This window comes from Copidosoma floridanum, unplaced genomic scaffold (assembly GCF_036245765.1).
Source record: "Copidosoma floridanum isolate Cflo_tuat_1 unplaced genomic scaffold, Cflo_Japanese_pri ptg000004l, whole genome shotgun sequence".
Classification (NCBI taxonomy): domain Eukaryota; kingdom Metazoa; phylum Arthropoda; class Insecta; order Hymenoptera; family Encyrtidae; genus Copidosoma; species Copidosoma floridanum.
In genome coordinates, this window is record NW_028321881.1 from 19,913,846 (window position 1) to 19,936,431 (window position 22,586).

General features: G+C 32.4%; 1 protein-coding gene across 1 annotated transcript in view; it reads right to left on the reverse strand.

Annotated features, from left to right (window-relative positions):
- Positions 1-22,586, reverse strand: part of LOC106638913 (armadillo repeat-containing protein 8) — a 447,393-nt gene that overhangs the window by 367,137 nt on the left and 57,670 nt on the right. The window contains exon 3 of the mRNA XM_089597970.1: positions 17,763-18,204. Coding sequence (XP_089454096.1) covers positions 17,763-18,204 — 442 coding nt within the window. The remainder of the gene's footprint in view (positions 1-17,762; positions 18,205-22,586) is intronic.

The following is a 22,586-nucleotide window of genomic DNA, read 5'->3' on the forward strand; positions in this document are numbered from 1 at the left end:
TTGAAAGGTAGAATTGTTTCAATTTTTATATTATTTTTATCAAATCAAATATTTTTTCTAGCCCTCTTTAGGTGCTTTTCACCACTCTTTAACCCCACATTGTAATTTCTTATTTAAATATAATAACTATTTAATATGTATACATTTTGTTAGTATATTTCCACACAACCATAGCAGTGGTGCTATAGAGTGCTGGTTTGGTCTTTTCATTAACTTCCTAATAAAATATGTATACAATTTTTTAATTCAAGTTAAGTAGAAAAACGAAACAGTTTACGTAAGTCATATTTACGTACAATAGTAGAGTATGATTTTTGTTTCAGTGTACAATAAAACAATAAAATTAACTTAAAAATAATTTTAAAAATTTACCTTATTGCATCATAAAGCGATACTTAACTTATAGTTTTATTGATTTCATACATTTGTTTTTATTTAAATGAACTGCACAATGATATTAAGTATTATTCATTATTTTTTTAGATTGATTACAAAAAAAATGTTTTTCTCAACAATATTTTTGATTTTTAATTAATTGTAAGGTTCTACTTGAATATTAATTCCATTTTTATTTTTGCATCTGTAAATTAACGTTTAATATAACAATGTTTATCCTGAACATCCTGGGCTATAAATAAAAAAATTATTTTTTTGCTTCCATATAGTTTTGAAAATTATAATTAGATTAGTACATAATTTTGTATCCATCGACTCAATGATATAATCAAAAAAAAATTGAAAAAAACATTGTCTTATGAATTTATACTAGAGTAGCTATTAAATTGTTGCGTCAGCGCAACGTACCATTCGAGCCTAAGCTTTCGCTTAATAGCTCAGGACTCGCACTGGACGCCTAGGTGGAACGCGGGGCTAAAAGGTAGTTATTTTTCTTGTCTGAGTACTTAAAAGGGGGTGAGGGCGACCGTTTTGATTAAATCGACGCGATTGTCGAGCAATAATGCGATGTATTTGTTCGCGGCGCACCTCGGATTTATCGAGGATACTTGGTGTGTGTGTCGTACCGTATCCCGTTCGCGATCTAGAGGTTATCAGTACCGTAACGAGCAAAGGTAGTTACGCTTTAGAGGTTACGTAAGGGAGGAAAATGGTTTAAGTTCGCGACTGGTCTAGGATCCACAAGTACCATCCGGGGTAAATGCGATTGTCCTGGACTTTACGTGAGGAGTAATCTGTCTATTTAAATTCGTAGCGCGATCTTCACCGATACCGAATTTCGAACCGAGAGAAAAAGGAAAAAACATTTACTTTAATATTACAATTTGACTTACTTTTATTTCTGATTTAAAGTATACAGCGAAGCGAACCAGCGCGAGGTGCCGTAGATCGAAGCTTTGAAACCGCACTCGTGCAGGACCGTGAGATGGCAGAGGCGAACTCTAGCTGCCTAGTCAACCGTTCGAGGGTGAAATTAAACTCTGCCTTTTCCTGTACCTTCAGGCCCTTTTTATAAGGAGTAGCGGACCTCAGTGACGCGCTGGTTTGATAACAACGCAGGAGAGCTTGCCGAGGGAAGATCTTGCAGAAATGATAATAGCCGAAAATCTAATTGGCTAGAACTGCTCTAGTTTAGCCACTCAGAAATTGGCACATCCCACATCCGGCTTGTTCTCCTCTGTGCGTCAAGAGAAGGGAAAGTAATTCACTTCCTCATGCCCTTCCTTTCTCTTTTACATCAAAAGTTGACAGAATTTCGATATATTTTAACCTTAACATTACGACAAGGTATTGTTAATATTTACTTATGCTAAACATCAGTTGTTCCTTCAGCTAAGCTCATTGCAAAAAGAGCAGTGAAAATCGCTTAACAATTCGGTTGATTCTAGGGTGAACAAACGATCGGTAAGTCGTTAGTTAATACTACTACTTAAGCGCCAAAACGGTGGCTGCGGCCGTACTAACTTATAATTAGCGGTGGTATTTATAATAACAGTAATAACAATAATAATAATAATAATAATAATAATAATAATAAGTTTATTAGCAATAATAATAACGATAATAATGATAATAAGAATAGCAGTTGTTAGAATACTAGTGCTTTGCCTCTTGTGAGTTAACATAATTTGGTTTACCGTTAGTTTGAATGTTTATAATGTTATGAAAATAATGCGGAATTTTGGTATAATTTTGGTAAAACTGTTTTTCTGCTGCTAATAGTTGGAAAGGGAGGCGTCTCGTGGTACCCTGGGAAATCAGAACTCTGTTACCCCTATTGGAGGCAGGCATACGGACTCTCTCTCCGAGTCAAGAAAAAGGGAAGGGTTATTTTCCATTTTTCCTTTACATTCGGGAAAAAGTGTTAGCAATTAACTAGATTACAAATTAGACTATTGCAGTATGTGAAATTGCAGCATGGAAGACAGAATAGTGTCTCTTAGTGAAGATGAAGATGATAACGACATATACAGTACTCAGAACGTAGAGCATGAGCAAATTTAAATCCAGATGAGTGAATTAGTATTAGAAGACGATTCTGATGACATCTTGTTCACCGAAATAGAAGATGACACCGAGAGTGATAGTGATCACACACCAGTAACAAAAAAACGTTAAATATAAGAAATAGTATTTTATAAAAAATTTATGCAACAAATATCATGTACATCGTATTTTCTTGCATTCACATAATAAATTTTGTATAAAAATGTATGTTTATGTATTTTTAGTTATTACAAAACAATAATAAAAGTAAAAGATCAAATAATATGATTTTTCGAACTGGTATGGAAACGCCTGAAATATGCAATCCGCCGTACACAGGCCGTTATCGCACGTAAAACTGTTTAAATAAGTAATTTTTTCTAACTGTCAATTATTTGTTAAAAAATCTGTAAGTCATATATAACAACAACAGATGCTATGTAGATACTATAATATTTTTTTTAAATCGAAAAAACCGATAGAAATTAAACAATTGCAAAAAACACTAAATTGTTAATAACTATAGTTAAAAACATCATATCGTAAAAATTTTTTTTTGTAAATTTGTGTAAAAATATACACTTTTAGATGGAACTAGTTTTACTTCTCCACAATAAAAAATGATCGAGTAATGTTAATTTGTTAATATTGCAAAATTAAATTTTGTAAAAAATTGGGGTAAAAATTAAAAAAAAAATTTTTTTTTTTTTAATATTAAAGTCCTTTGTATTCTGAATAAAATCCATTTCAAAGTTTCAGTCTAGCTCAATTTTAACGATCAGGACAATCAAATGAATTTTTTAATTAATTATAGTTCATTTACGTTATTTTTCATAATACAAGAAAAGCCTTGAGCATGGCTTAAGATCTCTATAAGAGCTATCAAATACCAAATTTTAAAGCATTTTCATCAAACATTATAAAAGTTATGGATGTTTCAAAATGACAATTTATAACGACGATTTTTGCACTTTTTTGCAATATAACTTCGCGAAAATAAGTCTTCCAATGATCTAATTTACACAGATTGGTAGATAATTAAATAACGAATAAAATATCTATCGCTATTTTTGCAATCCGACAGCCACAAAAAAAGTTATATGAGAAAAACTAAGAAAAAAAATGGTAAATTTTTACTAATTGTTTAATAACAATTGAAGCCCGTGGTTTGGTTGGACAAAACTATTTTTCCATGTTTACAGACTATAATACGAAGCGATCCACAAAGTTTGGACGCTATCTCCGATTTGTTCCTTATTGATTGCTTCAGCTACCGGACTATTTTTATGTGTAAATTCTAAGCTATCCTCATGTTTAACCTTATGTTTATCTAACATTATATCTGCATTTAATATTTCAGTTTAACTGTTCCCAGTTAAACTTTTGTATCTACGGTTGTAGAAAAATATTTTATTTTGCATTTCCGGTCAGCGTGGGCCAGCGTGCATGTATGTGAGTCATGCATGGTCGTACTACCTTAGCTACGAGCATTCTTGTAGGTGATTCACCTTTTTGCAGATGCACATTGGCCCCTGCGTTTCGTGTTATAAGATCGGCACGGAAAGTTTTGAAGAAAGGGGAAAAAAAAATTAATGTGGATACACCGATGTTACAAAATATACACTACTTCTATTTCGACTCTAATCTACTTCACTAAGATTTTTGTAATTTTTTAACTTTAAAAAGCATACTAAAGAAATAAGGTACTCAACTTAATACAAAAATTGGAGGATTGTCACGCAAAGCGCACAGAGGGACAAAGCCCCGCTAAAATTATACATACACACTAGTGTTTTATAGTAGGATATAGTATATATGTATAGTTACTTATACTATATAGTTGTTTGTGTGGAAAACTCCATCCATCACATTTATCACATGAGTCTTAAGAAGTTTAGTCAATAATTTCTGAAACTTTTTTTTGATCATTGAAGCTTCATCCCAAATAATTGAATGAACTTCTCATACTTTTTTTTAGATCGTAGCTCTAAAAATATGCTTTCAGCAGTATCTAACTCTAATGGTACTTTAAAAGTTTTATAACTAGTTATTTCCTTAGCTAACAATATTGAGGCAATACTAGTTCATGCCACAGACAAATTTTATTTTTTGATTCAAATGAAATGATGAACTAAATTTTCATACAAAAAATTCTTACTTGAATTACCGGGGCCCTGAATAAAAATAATTATTAATTTACTCTCATATAATTGATCAAAAACAGTATCTGCTTCCTAAAAATTTTAATTAATTTCAGAGTCGTGCTTTATCCAACTCATACTAATAGCAGTATCTTTAAAGTTTTTATGCAATATTTTTCCATGTGTTTTTAAATCTCTGACCTTTAAAGTACATTTTTTTTACTGAATAATAATTAAAAAAAAAAAACCTGGTTTTTTGGAGACACAAATTTGAACTTACCTATTGTCATGATTCTTCTTATGGGTTCTCGTCTTCGCGATCTTTTGAGATTCTTTTTTTAATATTTTTGCAAAATCATAAATTCACTTTAATTAAAATCAAGCTGTTAAAAGAGTTTCTCAATTATTTACGGATCCTTTGAATTTTTTTACTTTAAAAATAATTTTTTGGTTTTTTTTTCAAGTTAGAGTGGTAGACTTATAATTCCGTAACTTCTACCTCTTATTAAAAATTCTTTTAATCTTTATGTGCGGTTTTATGCAACTTACATATAAACCATCAATGTACTTTGTGATTCCATTATGAATATTCTCACTAGTTATTTCTTCGTGAAATTTTTAAATGCTATATTCCATCCGCAATGTATATCATTAAATGAATATATTAAATCATCTATTGAAAAAACAAAAATCGATAAAGCATGAAAGTTGCCAGTAAACATTGCATTACCCACGTCACAATTTCAAGACGTTTAATAACCTACTTTTTAATTTCAATCATTTTTCATAGTAACTAAACTATATTTTATAAACTGAACTAGGAGGGGGGGGGGGGTGACGACGTCTACATAAAATCGAGGGCGAAAGGATGGTAAAAAGACTTTTAAAGTAAACAATATATGCATAAAATATATAACATTCTTATATAGTTGTATGAGGCCAAGGGTAGGGGGGATAGGGGTCGCGCCTGCTAGACTTTAACATGGACTCTTTCGCTATCAAAAAGTATTATAATCGTTTACGGATTTTTTTAAACAGTTTTATTACCTTACTTAAATCCAGTTCACTAGTTAGATATTTATTGACCATTCTACTAAAACTCTTTATTTTCTTGACATATTATATTGCCTTTACATTTAGTTATTATTTGGTCCAGAAATCCCCTTCTTTTACGAAGTGTACACGGAGTAATACTTCGATTCTTGAGATGTTCACGACATGATTCGTATCTCTTTTTTGACCTAACTTATTTACATTGCATCCATCTATGAGTTATCTAAAGTACTACTTTGATTTTTCAATGGTACTATCGTCTCCTCTAAGCTTTTTTTATTTCTGGACTTCCCTAAAAATTTTTTAAAAATAAAAGTTGTGCTTCTTCATTGCATTTAAGTTTACTTTCTTTCGCTTGCGTAGTTTTCTGCACTCTTTTCTTTCTTTCTAATAAGTCTTCCATTATAGTAGTATATTGTTGAATTCTCTTGGAAATCCATAAATGACTCTCCCTCTACATGTCCATCTAACTACTAATTTAAAATTGTAAGCCCTTTGTTTTCACATACTTTTTTTATTTCCTAGGTTTTGTTACTAATGACTTTATCTTTAATGATTTGCTAGTATATATCAGTGCCCTCCGGTGAATTTGGAAATTGTGTGCATATTGTCAGCGAAACGTTGCGCATCAATAAATCAACGCAGAAAATTTAAATACACTTTACTTGTGTTTATTTATTTTCTTACATTTCGCCCCCAACGGATCACTGATCACTTTGAATTTCCGACTTTATCTTTACTTTTCTTATTTTTCATTTCTCCCATATCTATTTCCATAAAACTTTCTAAACTTCCTATCCTTATGTTTAAGTCTCCTATTTTTACGAAGTCATTTGCTATGCTCTCTGCATTTATAATTCCCGTATCTTTCTTACATTTCCGAAATTGTACGCTGGCCATACATTTACAACTTTCTTGTCTATTACCAGAGATAAGTAGGGAGATTGCTGACTGCCGTACTACGAAGTGTGTTCATCATTCAGCATTTTTTTTCCAGTGGTTCTAGCACCCTGCCGCGGCCAAGCAGCCAAACCAGGTGCACATTTTTTTTTTTTTATTTGAGAAGCACGGTAGGGGTATGAGAGGAGTGGATTCGCGTGGAAATGTCCATATAGGTGCACAACTTGGAGACGCGTGGAAGGGGTATATCGAATATGCGCCTACGAGGAGAAGAGTAAAAATTTTTTTTTGTAAATTTGTGTAAAAATATACACTTTTAGATGGAACTAGTTTTACTTCTCCACAATAAAAAATGATCGAGTAATGTTAATTTGTTAATATTGCAAAATTAAATTTTGTAAAAAATTGGGGTAAAAATTAAAAAAAAAATTTTTTTTTTTTTAATATTAAAGTCCTTTGTATTCTGAATAAAATCCATTTCAAAGTTTCAGTCTAGCTCAATTTTAACGATCAGGACAATCAAATGAATTTTTTAATTAATTATAGTTCATTTACGTTATTTTTCATAATACAAGAAAAGCCTTGAGCATGGCTTAAGATCTCTATAAGAGCTATCAAATACCAAATTTTAAAGCATTTTCATCAAACATTATAAAAGTTATGGATGTTTCAAAATGACAATTTATAACGACGATTTTTGCACTTTTTTGCAATATAACTTCGCGAAAATAAGTCTTCCAATGATCTAATTTACACAGATTGGTAGATAATTAAATAACGAATAAAATATCTATCGCTATTTTTGCAATCCGACAGCCACAAAAAAAGTTATATGAGAAAAACTAAGAAAAAAAATGGTAAATTTTTACTAATTGTTTAATAACAATTGAAGCCCGTGGTTTGGTTGGACAAAACTATTTTTCCATGTTTACAGACTATAATACGAAGCGATCCACAAAGTTTGGACGCTATCTCCGATTTGTTCCTTATTGATTGCTTCAGCTACCGGACTATTTTTATGTGTAAATTCTAAGCTATCCTCATGTTTAACCTTATGTTTATCTAACATTATATCTGCATTTAATATTTCAGTTTAACTGTTCCCAGTTAAACTTTTGTATCTACGGTTGTAGAAAAATATTTTATTTTGCATTTCCGGTCAGCGTGGGCCAGCGTGCATGTATGTGAGTCATGCATGGTCGTACTACCTTAGCTACGAGCATTCTTGTAGGTGATTCACCTTTTTGCAGATGCACATTGGCCCCTGCGTTTCGTGTTATAAGATCGGCACGGAAAGTTTTGAAGAAAGGGGAAAAAAAAATTAATGTGGATACACCGATGTTACAAAATATACACTACTTCTATTTCGACTCTAATCTACTTCACTAAGATTTTTGTAATTTTTTAACTTTAAAAAGCATACTAAAGAAATAAGGTACTCAACTTAATACAAAAATTGGAGGATTGTCACGCAAAGCGCACAGAGGGACAAAGCCCCGCTAAAATTATACATACACACTAGTGTTTTATAGTAGGATATAGTATATATGTATAGTTACTTATACTATATAGTTGTTTGTGTGGAAAACTCCATCCATCACATTTATCACATGAGTCTTAAGAAGTTTAGTCAATAATTTCTGAAACTTTTTTTTGATCATTGAAGCTTCATCCCAAATAATTGAATGAACTTCTCATACTTTTTTTTAGATCGTAGCTCTAAAAATATGCTTTCAGCAGTATCTAACTCTAATGGTACTTTAAAAGTTTTATAACTAGTTATTTCCTTAGCTAACAATATTGAGGCAATACTAGTTCATGCCACAGACAAATTTTATTTTTTGATTCAAATGAAATGATGAACTAAATTTTCATACAAAAAATTCTTACTTGAATTACCGGGGCCCTAAATAAAAATAATTATTAATTTACTCTCATATAATTGATCAAAAACAGTATCTGCTTCCTAAAAATTTTAATTAATTTCAGAGTCGTGCTTTATCCAACTCATACTAATAGCAGTATCTTTAAAGTTTTTATGCAATATTTTTCCATGTGTTTTTAAATCTCTGACCTTTAAAGTACATTTTTTTTACTGAATAATAATTAAAAAAAAAAAACCTGGTTTTTTGGAGACACAAATTTGAACTTACCTATTGTCATGATTCTTCTTATGGGTTCTCGTCTTCGCGATCTTTTGAGATTCTTTTTTTAATATTTTTGCAAAATCATAAATTCACTTTAATTAAAATCAAGCTGTTAAAAGAGTTTCTCAATTATTTACGGATCCTTTGAATTTTTTTACTTTAAAAATAATTTTTTGGTTTTTTTTTCAAGTTAGAGTGGTAGACTTATAATTCCGTAACTTCTACCTCTTATTAAAAATTCTTTTAATCTTTATGTGCGGTTTTATGCAACTTACATATAAACCATCAATGTACTTTGTGATTCCATTATGAATATTCTCACTAGTTATTTCTTCGTGAAATTTTTAAATGCTATATTCCATCCGCAATGTATATCATTAAATGAATATATTAAATCATCTATTGAAAAAACAAAAATCGATAAAGCATGAAAGTTGCCAGTAAACATTGCATTACCCACGTCACAATTTCAAGACGTTTAATAACCTACTTTTTAATTTCAATCATTTTTCATAGTAACTAAACTATATTTTATAAACTGAACTAGGAGGGGGGGGGGGGGGGTGACGACGTCTACATAAAATCGAGGGCGAAAGGATGGTAAAAAGACTTTTAAAGTAAACAATATATGCATAAAATATATAACATTCTTATATAGTTGTATGAGGCCAAGGGTAGGGGGGATAGGGGTCGCGCCTGCTAGACTTTAACATGGACTCTTTCGCTATCAAAAAGTATTATAATCGTTTACGGATTTTTTTAAACAGTTTTATTACCTTACTTAAATCCAGTTCACTAGTTAGATATTTATTGACCATTCTACTAAAACTCTTTATTTTCTTGACATATTATATTGCCTTTACATTTAGTTATTATTTGGTCCAGAAATCCCCTTCTTTTACGAAGTGTACACGGAGTAATACTTCGATTCTTGAGATGTTCACGACATGATTCGTATCTCTTTTTTGACCTAACTTATTTACATTGCATCCATCTATGAGTTATCTAAAGTACTACTTTGATTTTTCAATGGTACTATCGTCTCCTCTAAGCTTTTTTTATTTCTGGACTTCCCTAAAAATTTTTTAAAAATAAAAGTTGTGCTTCTTCATTGCATTTAAGTTTACTTTCTTTCGCTTGCGTAGTTTTCTGCACTCTTTTCTTTCTTTCTAATAAGTCTTCCATTATAGTAGTATATTGTTGAATTCTCTTGGAAATCCATAAATGACTCTCCCTCTACATGTCCATCTAACTACTAATTTAAAATTGTAAGCCCTTTGTTTTCACATACTTTTTTTATTTCCTAGGTTTTGTTACTAATGACTTTATCTTTAATGATTTGCTAGTATATATCAGTGCCCTCCGGTGAATTTGGAAATTGTGTGCATATTGTCAGCGAAACGTTGCGCATCAATAAATCAACGCAGAAAATTTAAATACACTTTACTTGTGTTTATTTATTTTCTTACATTTCGCCCCCAACGGATCACTGATCACTTTGAATTTCCGACTTTATCTTTACTTTTCTTATTTTTCATTTCTCCCATATCTATTTCCATAAAACTTTCTAAACTTCCTATCCTTATGTTTAAGTCTCCTATTTTTACGAAGTCATTTGCTATGCTCTCTGCATTTATAATTCCCGTATCTTTCTTACATTTCCGAAATTGTACGCTGGCCATACATTTACAACTTTCTTGTCTATTACCAGAGATAAGTAGGGAGATTGCTGACTGCCGTACTACGAAGTGTGTTCATCATTCAGCATTTTTTTTCCAGTGGTTCTAGCACCCTGCCGCGGCCAAGCAGCCAAACCAGGTGCACATTTTTTTTTTTTTATTTGAGAAGCACGGTAGGGGTATGAGAGGAGTGGATTCGCGTGGAAATGTCCATATAGGTGCACAACTTGGAGACGCGTGGAAGGGGTATATCGAATATGCGCCTACGAGGAGAAGAGTAAAAATGTTAGCCATATAGCTGTATAGCTGAGCGCACAGCCAAAGCAAGCGACGACACGAGTTTTTCTCTTTTAAGTCTTGTGACTCTGCAACCGAGTATATGCTATATGTATAGTTAACTGACTTGCTCTTGCTCTGGCTTCAATATTATCTATAAATCTTAAATAATTAAATCATGAAACTAAGTGCTCATTAATTATATGTACAGACTTTTAATTTCAATACATTATTTTTTAACTCTCGCGTACTCTTAACATTCCGAAATCCATTTATGTTTTTAAAAATATGTAGCTTCAACTGTTTTTTAAGGTTTTCAGTACAGCTTCAACCACTAATTTATTAATTTTACACATCTTAACTGCTGTGAACTGTAGGACAAGCTCCGGAGGATATCCATGAACAAATGTCATTTTGAAAGAGATATGACGTATTCATCGGATAGCTTATATGGATAAGGCTTATGCCGCTTCAGGGATTGTTTTGCACTTGAGGGTTCAAATCCATTTCATGGTAGATTTTTTTTTTTTTTTTTTTTTTTTTTTTTCAACTAATCTTGTCTTCAACATATTTTGTCTTAATTTCTTTTATTTATGTTTCGTTAAAAAATATATGTGTCGTCAACATTTTTTTTCAAATACATCAAAATAAATATTGTTACTTCGATACTTCTTGTTAACAAGGCAATTATATAATTTTATAATACTAAAATAACTTCTAAGAATTTTAACATAATTTGTGTAGTTCATAACTCTTCAGTCGAAGGCAGAAGAAAACTCATACTTTCACTACGATTATATCAAATATGATTAGTACCAGTAAAGTACAACTAACATCCAATTATACGTGAATATTTATCCACGTACATATATTATATTTCTTAGCTTATATTTACATTCCTTATCAATACCTTGTGGTTATTGCATTGACAAAATTCGTACCACACATATGTACAAACATAAAAGCAGATTCGTTAGTCTTTATAAATAGTACGTATTTTAGATAAAAGAGTCTTACAGAGACTGAACAAAGCTTTTTTTATTTAAGACATGATGCTTTCAACCACTTGTAACTCGAAGAATAATTTAAAAAAAAAAGTTGGATTGTGTATAAACAATTAACCTTTTTACCTACAAGAAACTGTTATTGTAATTTTACAGAAATAGTTACCAAAATTTTTTGACAGCGCGTAAATCATATACAGTTAACAAAAATGGTTTTTTCTCTGTTGTGAAGGTGGCACTATATATATTTTTATAGATTAATAACTATACAATATATTAGAATTTCACAATTTCAATTGCACTTTTAATCATCGCAATCAGTTAATTAATTTTACATTTTATGCAACACACAATGATTTGCATAAATTTATTTGATTGTTTGAAGTTGATAAGATAGACCATCAAAAAACACCTCTAGCCATACAACGCTAGACAGAATTTTTTTTTTTTTTTTGTAGTTATAGTATCAGTCGTCTTCCTCAATTTTAGTATAGTTATTTCAACTATCACAAATCCTTACATATTGGTTTTTTAAAAAATTCTTAAGAAAATTTCAAGAGTTATAAGTAAAAACGTGCATTTTCTGACAATTCCTTTTTAAGAGCATGTGTATAAGTGGCCAACTTCGCTATTTTATTTCTCGAAAACGGTGAATCTAGGCTCTTTGAAATTTTAATGTTATTTATAATACTAAAACACACCTATACAAATTTTTTCAGAAATTTCTTGAAAGAAAGCATTATCACATCCCCCTTAACTCCTTATCGAAGTTTTTGCTAGCAGAAAAAGACCCAGACTCAGTTTTTATTAACATATAAATTTGTAATTAAAAATTTTTTTAGTTCTTACAATTTTTAAATCTAAATAATTTGTCAGGTTGGCATAATAAAGAGTCTGTCCAGAGTAATAGGTGTAAAACAGCCTTTTCAAACTGAATCCAAGAAGAGTCTTTAATTTTTGTTTTTCTGATTTTAAAATGGTACTGCATTTATGTGTGTATATATGGGGAGAATCACGTTAACTGTCCCAGCGCCGTGGTGGACGGCCCGCGCGGGCGTCAAACACGACGTTTTCAACTCGTCGTTTCGGTGTCAAAAATTTGATAAAAAAATTATTTAAAAACATATTCTTACGTATTTTTTCCTTAGCTTTCCAGTGGTGGGATCAGTTTTTCGACAATTTGCTCCCATAACCTCGGAAAATGCACTTGTTTGAAAAATACGTTTTATCTCCATGATCTTCAACTTTTGGAATTTTTGTGATAGTCTAGATCGAAAGATGAGACATTTTTACGTAGATATCGACGGTAAAAAAAAGGGGTTTTTCGTTTTTATAACGTATTTAAACGACGAACGAGACGATGCGAGCCATGGCGGCCGGGCCACGCACGGCAGCAGCGCGTCCGTCGTGTGTCGTCTGCTACGTTGAGTCTGTTTGGCTATGTAATATATATAATGTAGTAGTGGCGATGTAAACAACAATAAGTTAACCAGGGTTTACAATGGATAAATAATAAATGTTTTGATACAATTTATTCATATAAACAACAATTTTATAATAAAGAAATAAATAATGATTAAAAATTGATTAAGTATTGAAATTCCTTTAGCTTTTAGCGAATCTAATAATAATCTGCGAAGTTTTCTGAAATTGGGACAATCTAAACATTTTCCTAAAAAACAATTTTTGGAAGGATTATCGCAAACAATGGCGTTCAAACAGTCCGTGGAATTTTTAAGAGGTGTTGCCTTGGGTTTCGTTAATTCTTCTAAATTTAGTGCATCTAGCATCAGTTTTACGTTTTCGTGATGCACGCATACGCGAACGTTATGCGTGCCACTACTTCCGGCTAAGACACAGTGAGGAGGTCTGAGCTGTACGAATTTCGTGAGACCCACTTTGACATTTTCATGCTCTTCTTTAAATAAAATGAATAGTTCGTTCAAATTTCCAAGTAATAATCGTTTTTGTACATAAACACGTTAAATATTATCCTGTTTCACAGAAACATAATCTTTTAATCCAGGCATCAAGCGGCTGACACTGTCACACTCGTAAAAAATTTTTACACAGACCTCAACATCAGCAGATAAAATTTTTCCTTTTTTTTATCGGGCCATGAGAGTATGCCACGTTCTGCAACTAAATTTAAAGCTTGCCTAGCTTCTCTATCTGTGCAACAAAATTCTTTCATAAGCTCTCTTCGGTTCCAAAATTTCAGGGCGAGGGTGAGCAACGTGATTCTCTCTCGCTTATCGTGAGATGATGCAAATTTCTCCTTCCGCCGCGGCTCGCATCGTCTCGTTCGTCGTTTAAATACGTTATAAAAACGAAAAACCCCTCTTTTTTTATTATCGATACCTACGTAAAAATGTCTCATCTTTCGATCTAGACTATCAAAGAAATTCCAAAAGTTGAAGATCATGGAGATAAAACGTGTTTTTCAAACAAGTGCATTTTCCGAGGTTATGGGAGCAAATTTTTGAAAAACTGATGCCACTTCTAGAAAGCTGAGGAAAAAATACGTAAGAATATGTTTTTAGAAAATTTTTTTATCAAAGTTTTGACACCGAAACGACGAGTTGAAAACGTCGTGTTTGACGCCCGCGCGGGCCGTCCATTGCGGCGTTGGGACAGTTAACGTGATTCTTCCCATATATAATTGATCTAGAAAAATATATAAATAAATATATATGTGGATTCGTACAGAGGTACATAACCAACCGAGAGCTGGGTGAAGAGCAAATGAGAACTCAAAAATGTCGAAGAATAATCTTGAGCGACGTTTCGTTGGGATTAACTATACCAATCGACGCCGGCTTAATACATCTCAGTGCGAGTGTACCTCTGTATGAAAAGGCTTTTTAATTTAGTTTAAGAAGACTTTCTTCCGCCCGACAATTTAAAAAGGCTCTTTCTTGACTTTTACTCTAAAAAGACTCTTTTTTGCACTAACCCGATGGTATTATTGTTAAAAGTATTATGATGCTTTTTCTGTATTTAATATAAATGATTAAACTTCCTTAATAATCTACATCCTAAAAATATCTTTATTTTAATCATCACCCTTAGAGGTAATTCATTTTTTTTTTCCGAACAAAATACTGCAGTATTATAAAAAATATTTTGTCTTAGAATCCAGCCGAATAATTTTTATTACTTATTCATCGAACTGTTTCATTCATTATTACTCTTCTGGCAGTTTAAAAATGAAAAAAAGTAGCACACCTTATCAAAGATTTGCAAGCAATTTTAGGATTTTTAAAAAACTACTTTCTACTGTATTCATCAAATTTATTTACTGATTAAAATTTTAACATTAAGTAAAGAGCAGTAGACGGGCAGCTTTTTTTTGTCGTAAATAGGACGTTCATAATTTCTGAAGAGTTATGAACTACACAAATTATGTTAAAATTTTTAGAAGTTATTTCAGTATTATAAAATTATGGAATTGCCTTGCTAACAAGAAGTATCGAAGTAACAATATTTATTTTGATGTATTTGAAAAAAAATGTTGACGACACATATATTATTTAACGAAACATAAATAAAAGAAATGAAGACAAAATATGTTGAAGACAAGATTAGTTGAAAAAAAAAAAAAAAAAAAAAAAAATCTACCATGAAATGGATTTGAACCCTCAAGTGCAAAACAATCCCTGAAGCGGCATAAGCCTTATCCATATAAGCTATCCGATGAATACGTCATATCTCTTTCAAAATGACATTTGTTCATGGATATCCTCCGGAGCTTGTCCTGCAGTTCACAGCAGTTAAGATGTGTAAAATTAATAAATTAGTGGTTGAAGCTGTACTGAAAACCTTAAAAAACAGTTAAAGCTACATATTTTTGAAAACATAAATGGATTTCAGAATGTTAAGAGTACGCGAGAGTTAAAAAATAATGTATTGAAATTAAAAGTCTGTACATATAATTAATGAGCACTTAGTTTCATGATTTAATTATTTAAGATTTATAGATAATATTGAAGCCAGAGCAAGAGCAAGTCAGTTAACTATACATATAGCATATACTCGGTTGCAGAGTCACAAGACTTAAAAGAGAAAAACTCGTGTCGTCGCTTGCTTTGGCTGTGCGCTCAGCTATACAGCTATATGGCTAACATTTTTACTCTTCTCCTCGTAGGCGCATATTCGATATACCCCTTCCACGCGTCTCCAAGTTGTGCACCTATATGGACATTTCCACGCGAATCCACTCCTCTCATACCCCTACCGTGCTTCTCAAATAAAATAAAAAAAATGTGCACCTGGTTTGGCCGCTTGGCCGCGGCAGGGTGCTAGAACCACTGGAAAAAAGTGGGCACACTTCTTAGTATGGCAGTCACAAATTTCCCTACTAATCTCTGCTATTACTAATATAGATTTTACCATGCAGCTCTCAAAATTTACCATAAGCTTGTCTTCTGTATCTATCTTTTTTTTTTTTTTTATTACGATGGAAAAAATTTTATTTTTTGTTTTCCCTAGTCGTCGCAATACATTTCCAAACAAAATTCCTCGATATTTTACTTTTAAAACTATTCCACGATTTTTTTTCTAGCCAATTCTCAGATACACTGATTAACTCATATTCTTTAACAAATTGTAAAGATCTCTGTCTTCTTTAACAATTTCCGAGTAGTTCTAAGACCAAAATTTTTTTGTTTCGCTTTATACCCTCCAAAAATCACTTATCTGAGCCATACTCAACCCAACTTACCAAATCTTGTTTTTTTTCTATTCAAAAACTCAAACCCTTATGTAGAAAAACGTTTAAACCGAGTAACTTCCTTTTCTTTTGCACAATCTGTTTCTTGGCATGGAAACAACTTAATCACGCACTGATTACTGGCCCAACCTTCGTTATATCCATAATATGTTTCCATGTGTTTACACCAACTTCTAAGCGCTTATATAACAGTCATCTTACGTTATCCTTAACATTTTTTACCTCGGTCAATCTTTTCATTATGATAATATTCTCTCTTTTTCTGACTTGGTCCTGTAAAAATAGTTTTATCTTTCTTGCTTCAAATTCGCAGAAGCTGCGCCACTGGACGATGTTTCTTCACTTGCTCAGCCTCTTGACAAAAATTTTGTCGTTTTATCATCTACTTTGCTTGTGAAAACACTCCTCTCCCGTCCAAGACTTTTATCTTTTTCTTAACTTATTCAAGTTTTATCATTAAGTCATCCGTTTTTACTGCTAATTCGTTTCTGATTTCTTCTGCTTCGGCCTTCTCATGCAGTATCCTACCTATATTTTGTAAATAATTCATGCACTCTCTTAACACAGACGTTTCTCTTTTTTCCTGTAAGAGCATTTTTTATGCGACACATTCAGGCGTTGTTTGTGACTTACCATTAACTTTGACGACTTCGTCCTTAATTTCTATTGTTTTTTTGCCTCTACTTCTCAGCTTTAGCACCAATTTTTTTTTCAGCATCCTTATTTATCTTGATTTTTTTACTTAAGTCTCTAAATCTCAAAGTCTTTAAATCTTGTTGCCTCTACTGTTAAATTTTACTTTATCGGTATGCATGAAGAGTCTTGACTCAAAAAATATTTCGCACAGCGACCATAACCTTACTTCTTACTACAAATTTTTTTGCTTCGCTTAATTATCTGCCTCCAAACCACGAAAAACTTTGATCTTATTTTATTATCTACACGAATACTTATACAACTAACCCACTTGTATACAAATTACAATAAAATAACCCGCAAAATTCACCAACAAATACGGAGCCGCTCGGGCACACGCGGGAACTCATACACCTCCTTAACTAAGTTTAACAACGAAAGTAATAATTTAAGAATAGAAAACGCAGTTTGAAGAAGTAAGGTAAACGTGAAAAGATAAATGATAGAATGATAAAATTGATTATATTTTCTCCACTATTTTTTGAGGTAGCAAAACTTTTGAAAAGTATTAGCAATGTGAATTCACCCCATCATCATAAAAGTAATAAAAATTCTTAGCATAGCGAGACAAATGTATTAAATTAGTATTATTATATTACGCAAGTTAAAGATAATTTTATATCAATTGGTAATGCACCAGACGACAGTTTACAATTTGATACGTGTATATGTATAAAAAATAAATATGTTACCTTACAAGCTGCAGTTAATATCATGGCAACGTATACTTGACAATTTATAGAAATATCTGACAGTTGCAAGAGATGAGGTATAAATTTTGGATTTTCAAATATAGTTAAAACTGGTGCAGATGAATGTTGAAAAATTGTTCGTAAACATCTTAAAGAAGCTTCTATAATGGAATGGTGTACTTTTATGTTTTCAACAGTTTTCCATTCTATTACTGATAGTACTTGTATCAACGAAATAACTACCCCAAGATCAATCAACGCTAAAACATGTTGATGAGTTCCTTTAGCTAATGAGCCTAAAGTTACTGTTGCTTCTAAGCGGATTCTATCGTCAGAAATAGATTTTGGTTCACTGATTAGTTGCAAAAGCCTAGGTACAACTCCTTGAGCTATCACAGATCCTTTTTGACGATTACTTCCAATAACAGAATTTTTCAGACAGCTGAAAAATATTTATGTAGCTGATTAATAAGGTTTCTATGTAAGAAACGATGATCATTTATTAGCCTTATTTCTAAGTTTGAAATTAAATTTATTTCTATTTTAAAAGGAGTAGTAGTAGATAAACAGTGGCGGTTCTGGCTCAACTGAGCCAAAACCGCCTGGCGGTTGTGGGTCACTTTCCCCCCTTTGCCCCTGATATGCGGCAACCAGGGCTGAGCTGCGGCAAGTATGCTCGAAAGCGGTCCGACCGAGTACCCCCCGAACTGCTGCTGTTACTTGATCGACCTCCGCATGCGCTGCTTGAGTTTTGCGGAATCTTGTGCAGCGTGTGCAAGTGATAGTTGCATACATATACTCGTACATATATTTTTGAGTTTGCGAAATCTTGCTTTCTTCCCATATCCAACGTGCGGAGAGTATACTCAAGCTGCAAATATAATATACGGGGCCCTCTCAAGATTAGCTTGAATATGCGAAATCTTGTGCAGCTTGTGCACGCAATGAATATATACATTTTTGTGTAAGCGAGTGCGTTGTATGATCATGTAGGATGCAGAGTGGTGGAAGAATAATTGTTAAGATTTTTGTTTTATTTTGATTAGTGAGTTTTTTATTTAATTTAATACATGTACATTTACAAAATTATTTTGTAAAAAATTAATTCTTGAAATACAATACATTTTTCCAGTACTCTTTATTATAATCGTCATCGTTGTCGTCGTTGTCATCATCAACCCATTTCATATTAAAGTAAAACTTTTTCATTCGTTTGACGTTATGAAGAGCACACATGGATCTGTAGGCACGGTTGTGATGAGCACAAGTAGTAACTAATCTTGGAAGTTCAAACGGTGGATAGTCTGTCGTATCAGTGATTTTAAAGCCAAATCTTTTAAGCCACTTTTGTTTCAGATCTCCAATAACAAGTATCTTTGCAGCATTTTCAAGATTCTCCCGTAAAATATTTCCTATTTCTGTGTACTCAATTTTTCCCGAGTCCGAGCTTAGTCTATGATAGTAAAGTTCAAGGTATAAATTTTTATGTTAATGCTTTGGTGGCAATTTTCGCCAGCTGAAGGGTGCTTTAAAAAGAAATACTTGTGCTTCTGCATCAGTGGGACTAAGCGGGAGGATAGCCAATTCCTTGAGCACATAATCGTTATCCTGTTTCTTGAAACCTTGCATGTCCACAAAATCCTCAATTTTCTTCGCTATTATAATATGAGTTTCGTTTTCATAACCTTCATTTCTAGGACATGATCTTTTGTTGGTTAAATACTTATCAATGAAGTTTTTCAGCTAAGATTTCTTGTTTTTATCATCAACGTCCTTAGTTGAAAGTTTTTGATACTTAACATTAGTAGTAAAATTACTTGTACTCGGTTTATGCGACATATTGATTGGAGTATTATTAAACAAATTGATTTTTCAAACAATTACACAGTCTTTATTTTCCAATTTTCCCACAGATTTTGTTTTTTCAAACTCTACATCTTTCTTCTTCTGCTCGTTTCTCTTCATAAATTTTTCCCACTCTTCTAGTCGTCGTTTATTTTCTGCTTCTTATTTACTCCAGCTAGTATTTGTATCGTTTCTTGCTTTTGTAAGTATAAGCTCATGTTTCACATTAACAACTATCTAAGCCAACCAGCGTTTATCACAGATTTTGTTTGATCGGGACAAAGCGATAGCCAATTTTTTATAAGGGTTGTTAGTCTAACATTTGTGCACTTGTCTACTTCTATAGCATTTATCTCATATCTTATTTCTTTAAATAAGTGGCAGATGGCGTCGTTTATCAATGCGGTGTTTGTTACTGCCGTATTTTCATTTGCTTTGACCAATCATCCGTAAACATGCAAAGAACTTTTGGATGGTAAAAGACACAAGTTTTGATGTTGAATTGAAATGCGAATGTCATGACTATTGCCATATGTTGATGATGCATACGGCTGATGAGCATGAATCTCATAGTGCGCAATAGATTCGTCAAATGCGACTGGAGACTGAATACTCGTCCATTTTGTATACAACAAAAAAGTATCTAATTTAGTTTCCACCAGGGCATTTTATTTTTAGACCGAGATTTTTTATACACTGAATGTTTTGATGTGTCAATCGTTTTCTTGGATGTCTCGATGCTTTGAAGGGATTTTTTCTCTGACGTCTCAACGCTTTGAGAGCTCGTTGTTGACTGAGTGCTGGAGTGCATATTGAGCTGCCTATATGATTTGTCTGATTATTAATGATACCCATTATGGAGAGGGTCTTACGTGCAATCTTATAGTTATGACTTCTCCACGAAAATTTACTAAATCACCATCCTGATCTACAATGCGTATAGTTGTATATGATCAACGATACGTCCAATGATCGGTAAATAAATTTTTTATGAAGGAACTTCAATAATCTTATATCCGGGTGGTACAGCGGGAAAAAATTCATGAATCGTGTATACTTTGTGACTGTTTATGTAAGCTCCACTTGTGATGTTACATTCAACTCTTAATGCGTTTATTTTTAGAATAGCTACAGGTAAGTCTGAAATATGAGTGGTATTATTTTATAGAACTCTCTGAATAAAACCTAATAGACGGCCTATAGAATCTTTAGGTCTAAAATCAATAGTATGACTGCACTTGATAACACTTCGAAGCGTATTACTGTTTGGCTTGATATCGAGAGTTATGTTGCGAGAATGTAATATCTCCATCAAAAATGATCTAATATTTTCAACCTCATAACTGCCTGTTGGTAATACAATAACTTGATTGCCAACATAAAATTTATTACAATTTTCATCAATATTTGGAATGGAGTTAAATGAGAAAAGTTCTACTAAGCCAAAAACGTAGTTGCGTTTTGGTGATAATTCAATCGGCGGAAAATACTGTGTTTCTAAAACAGAAGAAGTACCAGAAAGGCTAAGTGTTAATGTTTCTTCCATGATTGTTGAAGTGTAGCTAAATAGTTTCTCCCCATGTAAGAAAGTAAAGTTTGTATTAAAAGAAACTTCAAGCACAAATGACCGCAGTTGTAGGAGTTAAATTTTTGATATCGCTTATGATTATATTTCACTTTACTAACTTCTAGATACAACATTAAGTCAGTAGGTGGCTGCAGATCTCCAAAACTGTCAAAGTACACAAGATTATTAGCACGTTTTCGATAAGCCACCCAGTGAGTTCCAGGTCCATTCTTATTATCAAGATTTACTACAGCTGTTTCGCAAAACCATAGACCGTTAGCAGGTGAACTGTTTCTCATGAATACTCCACGAAAATGAGGAATTTTTAAGATTTCAGAATATTTCATCAAATCAATGTTGGTCAGAGCTCGATCAGGTAATTTTTTTTCTTTGAATTATTTTTTTAAGTTTTTTTTTTTTTTAAACCTTTTCCAGCGTTAGGCTTTAAATAGACTCCTAATCCAATTTTATGCGGTTTGAGATAAAGACCTTTTCCAAGGGCGATAGCTTCCATGGTTTGATTATGTCTCTGACTTTCTGCTAGCTGCTTTTTGGCTAACTTAGCAGCATTTATGCTCTTCACAATTCCAGCTATTCCATTGGCTATAGCACCGGTTGCACTCAAACCAGCAAACAAGGGAATCAAAGGTATAGCTCCACCATTCTGAGTAGGAAGGCGTAAGATGCACGGAATCGTAACATACTTTTTATCCCGTGATTTTCTTACCACACTACGAGAACTTTTCAAATCACTACTAATGACATCTCGAGCACTTTTGCTTTTAGTATTCATGTCTTGCGAGGCAGCCTTAATAACTGCGCTTGAAGCACTACATTGTTTTTTCTTTGACCTACCCATCCTTCTTTTCCTTTTTTTAATACTCTGTTTTTTCTCTTGCTCCAACCCCATACCAAATTTACTTTGAACCTTCATAGCGCCAGTCACTAGGGCAGCTGCTGCTCTTTCACCATTACTTGAATCTAAAGCTTTAACTCTTTGCCAAGCCTTCTCAGCTAAAATTTTATCTGCTTTGTGTCTGGCTTTCAAATCTTGTCGATTTTTTGAGTACACTATATCGTGCTCTTTGTACGCTATAACAGACCCTTTAATGGAAATTGTCGCCGAAGCAAAAAAACACAAAAACAATAGTAATAATTCTGTTACTCACAATTATTTTTAAAATAAAAACGATGAAGAAAGTAATAAAGTTGATAAAGTGAATCAACAAAAAAAAAAAAAACAGATAAATTCAGTGATCATAATTTACCATTCGAGTCTGCCATTAGTGAAAGTGATGATGATGACATCGATTTAAATAATACTATTCAACATCAATCTTATGATTCTGTTCAAGTCAGTAAAAATTTATCAAATGATTTTTATTTACAAATACTTGATCAGAATCAGAAAT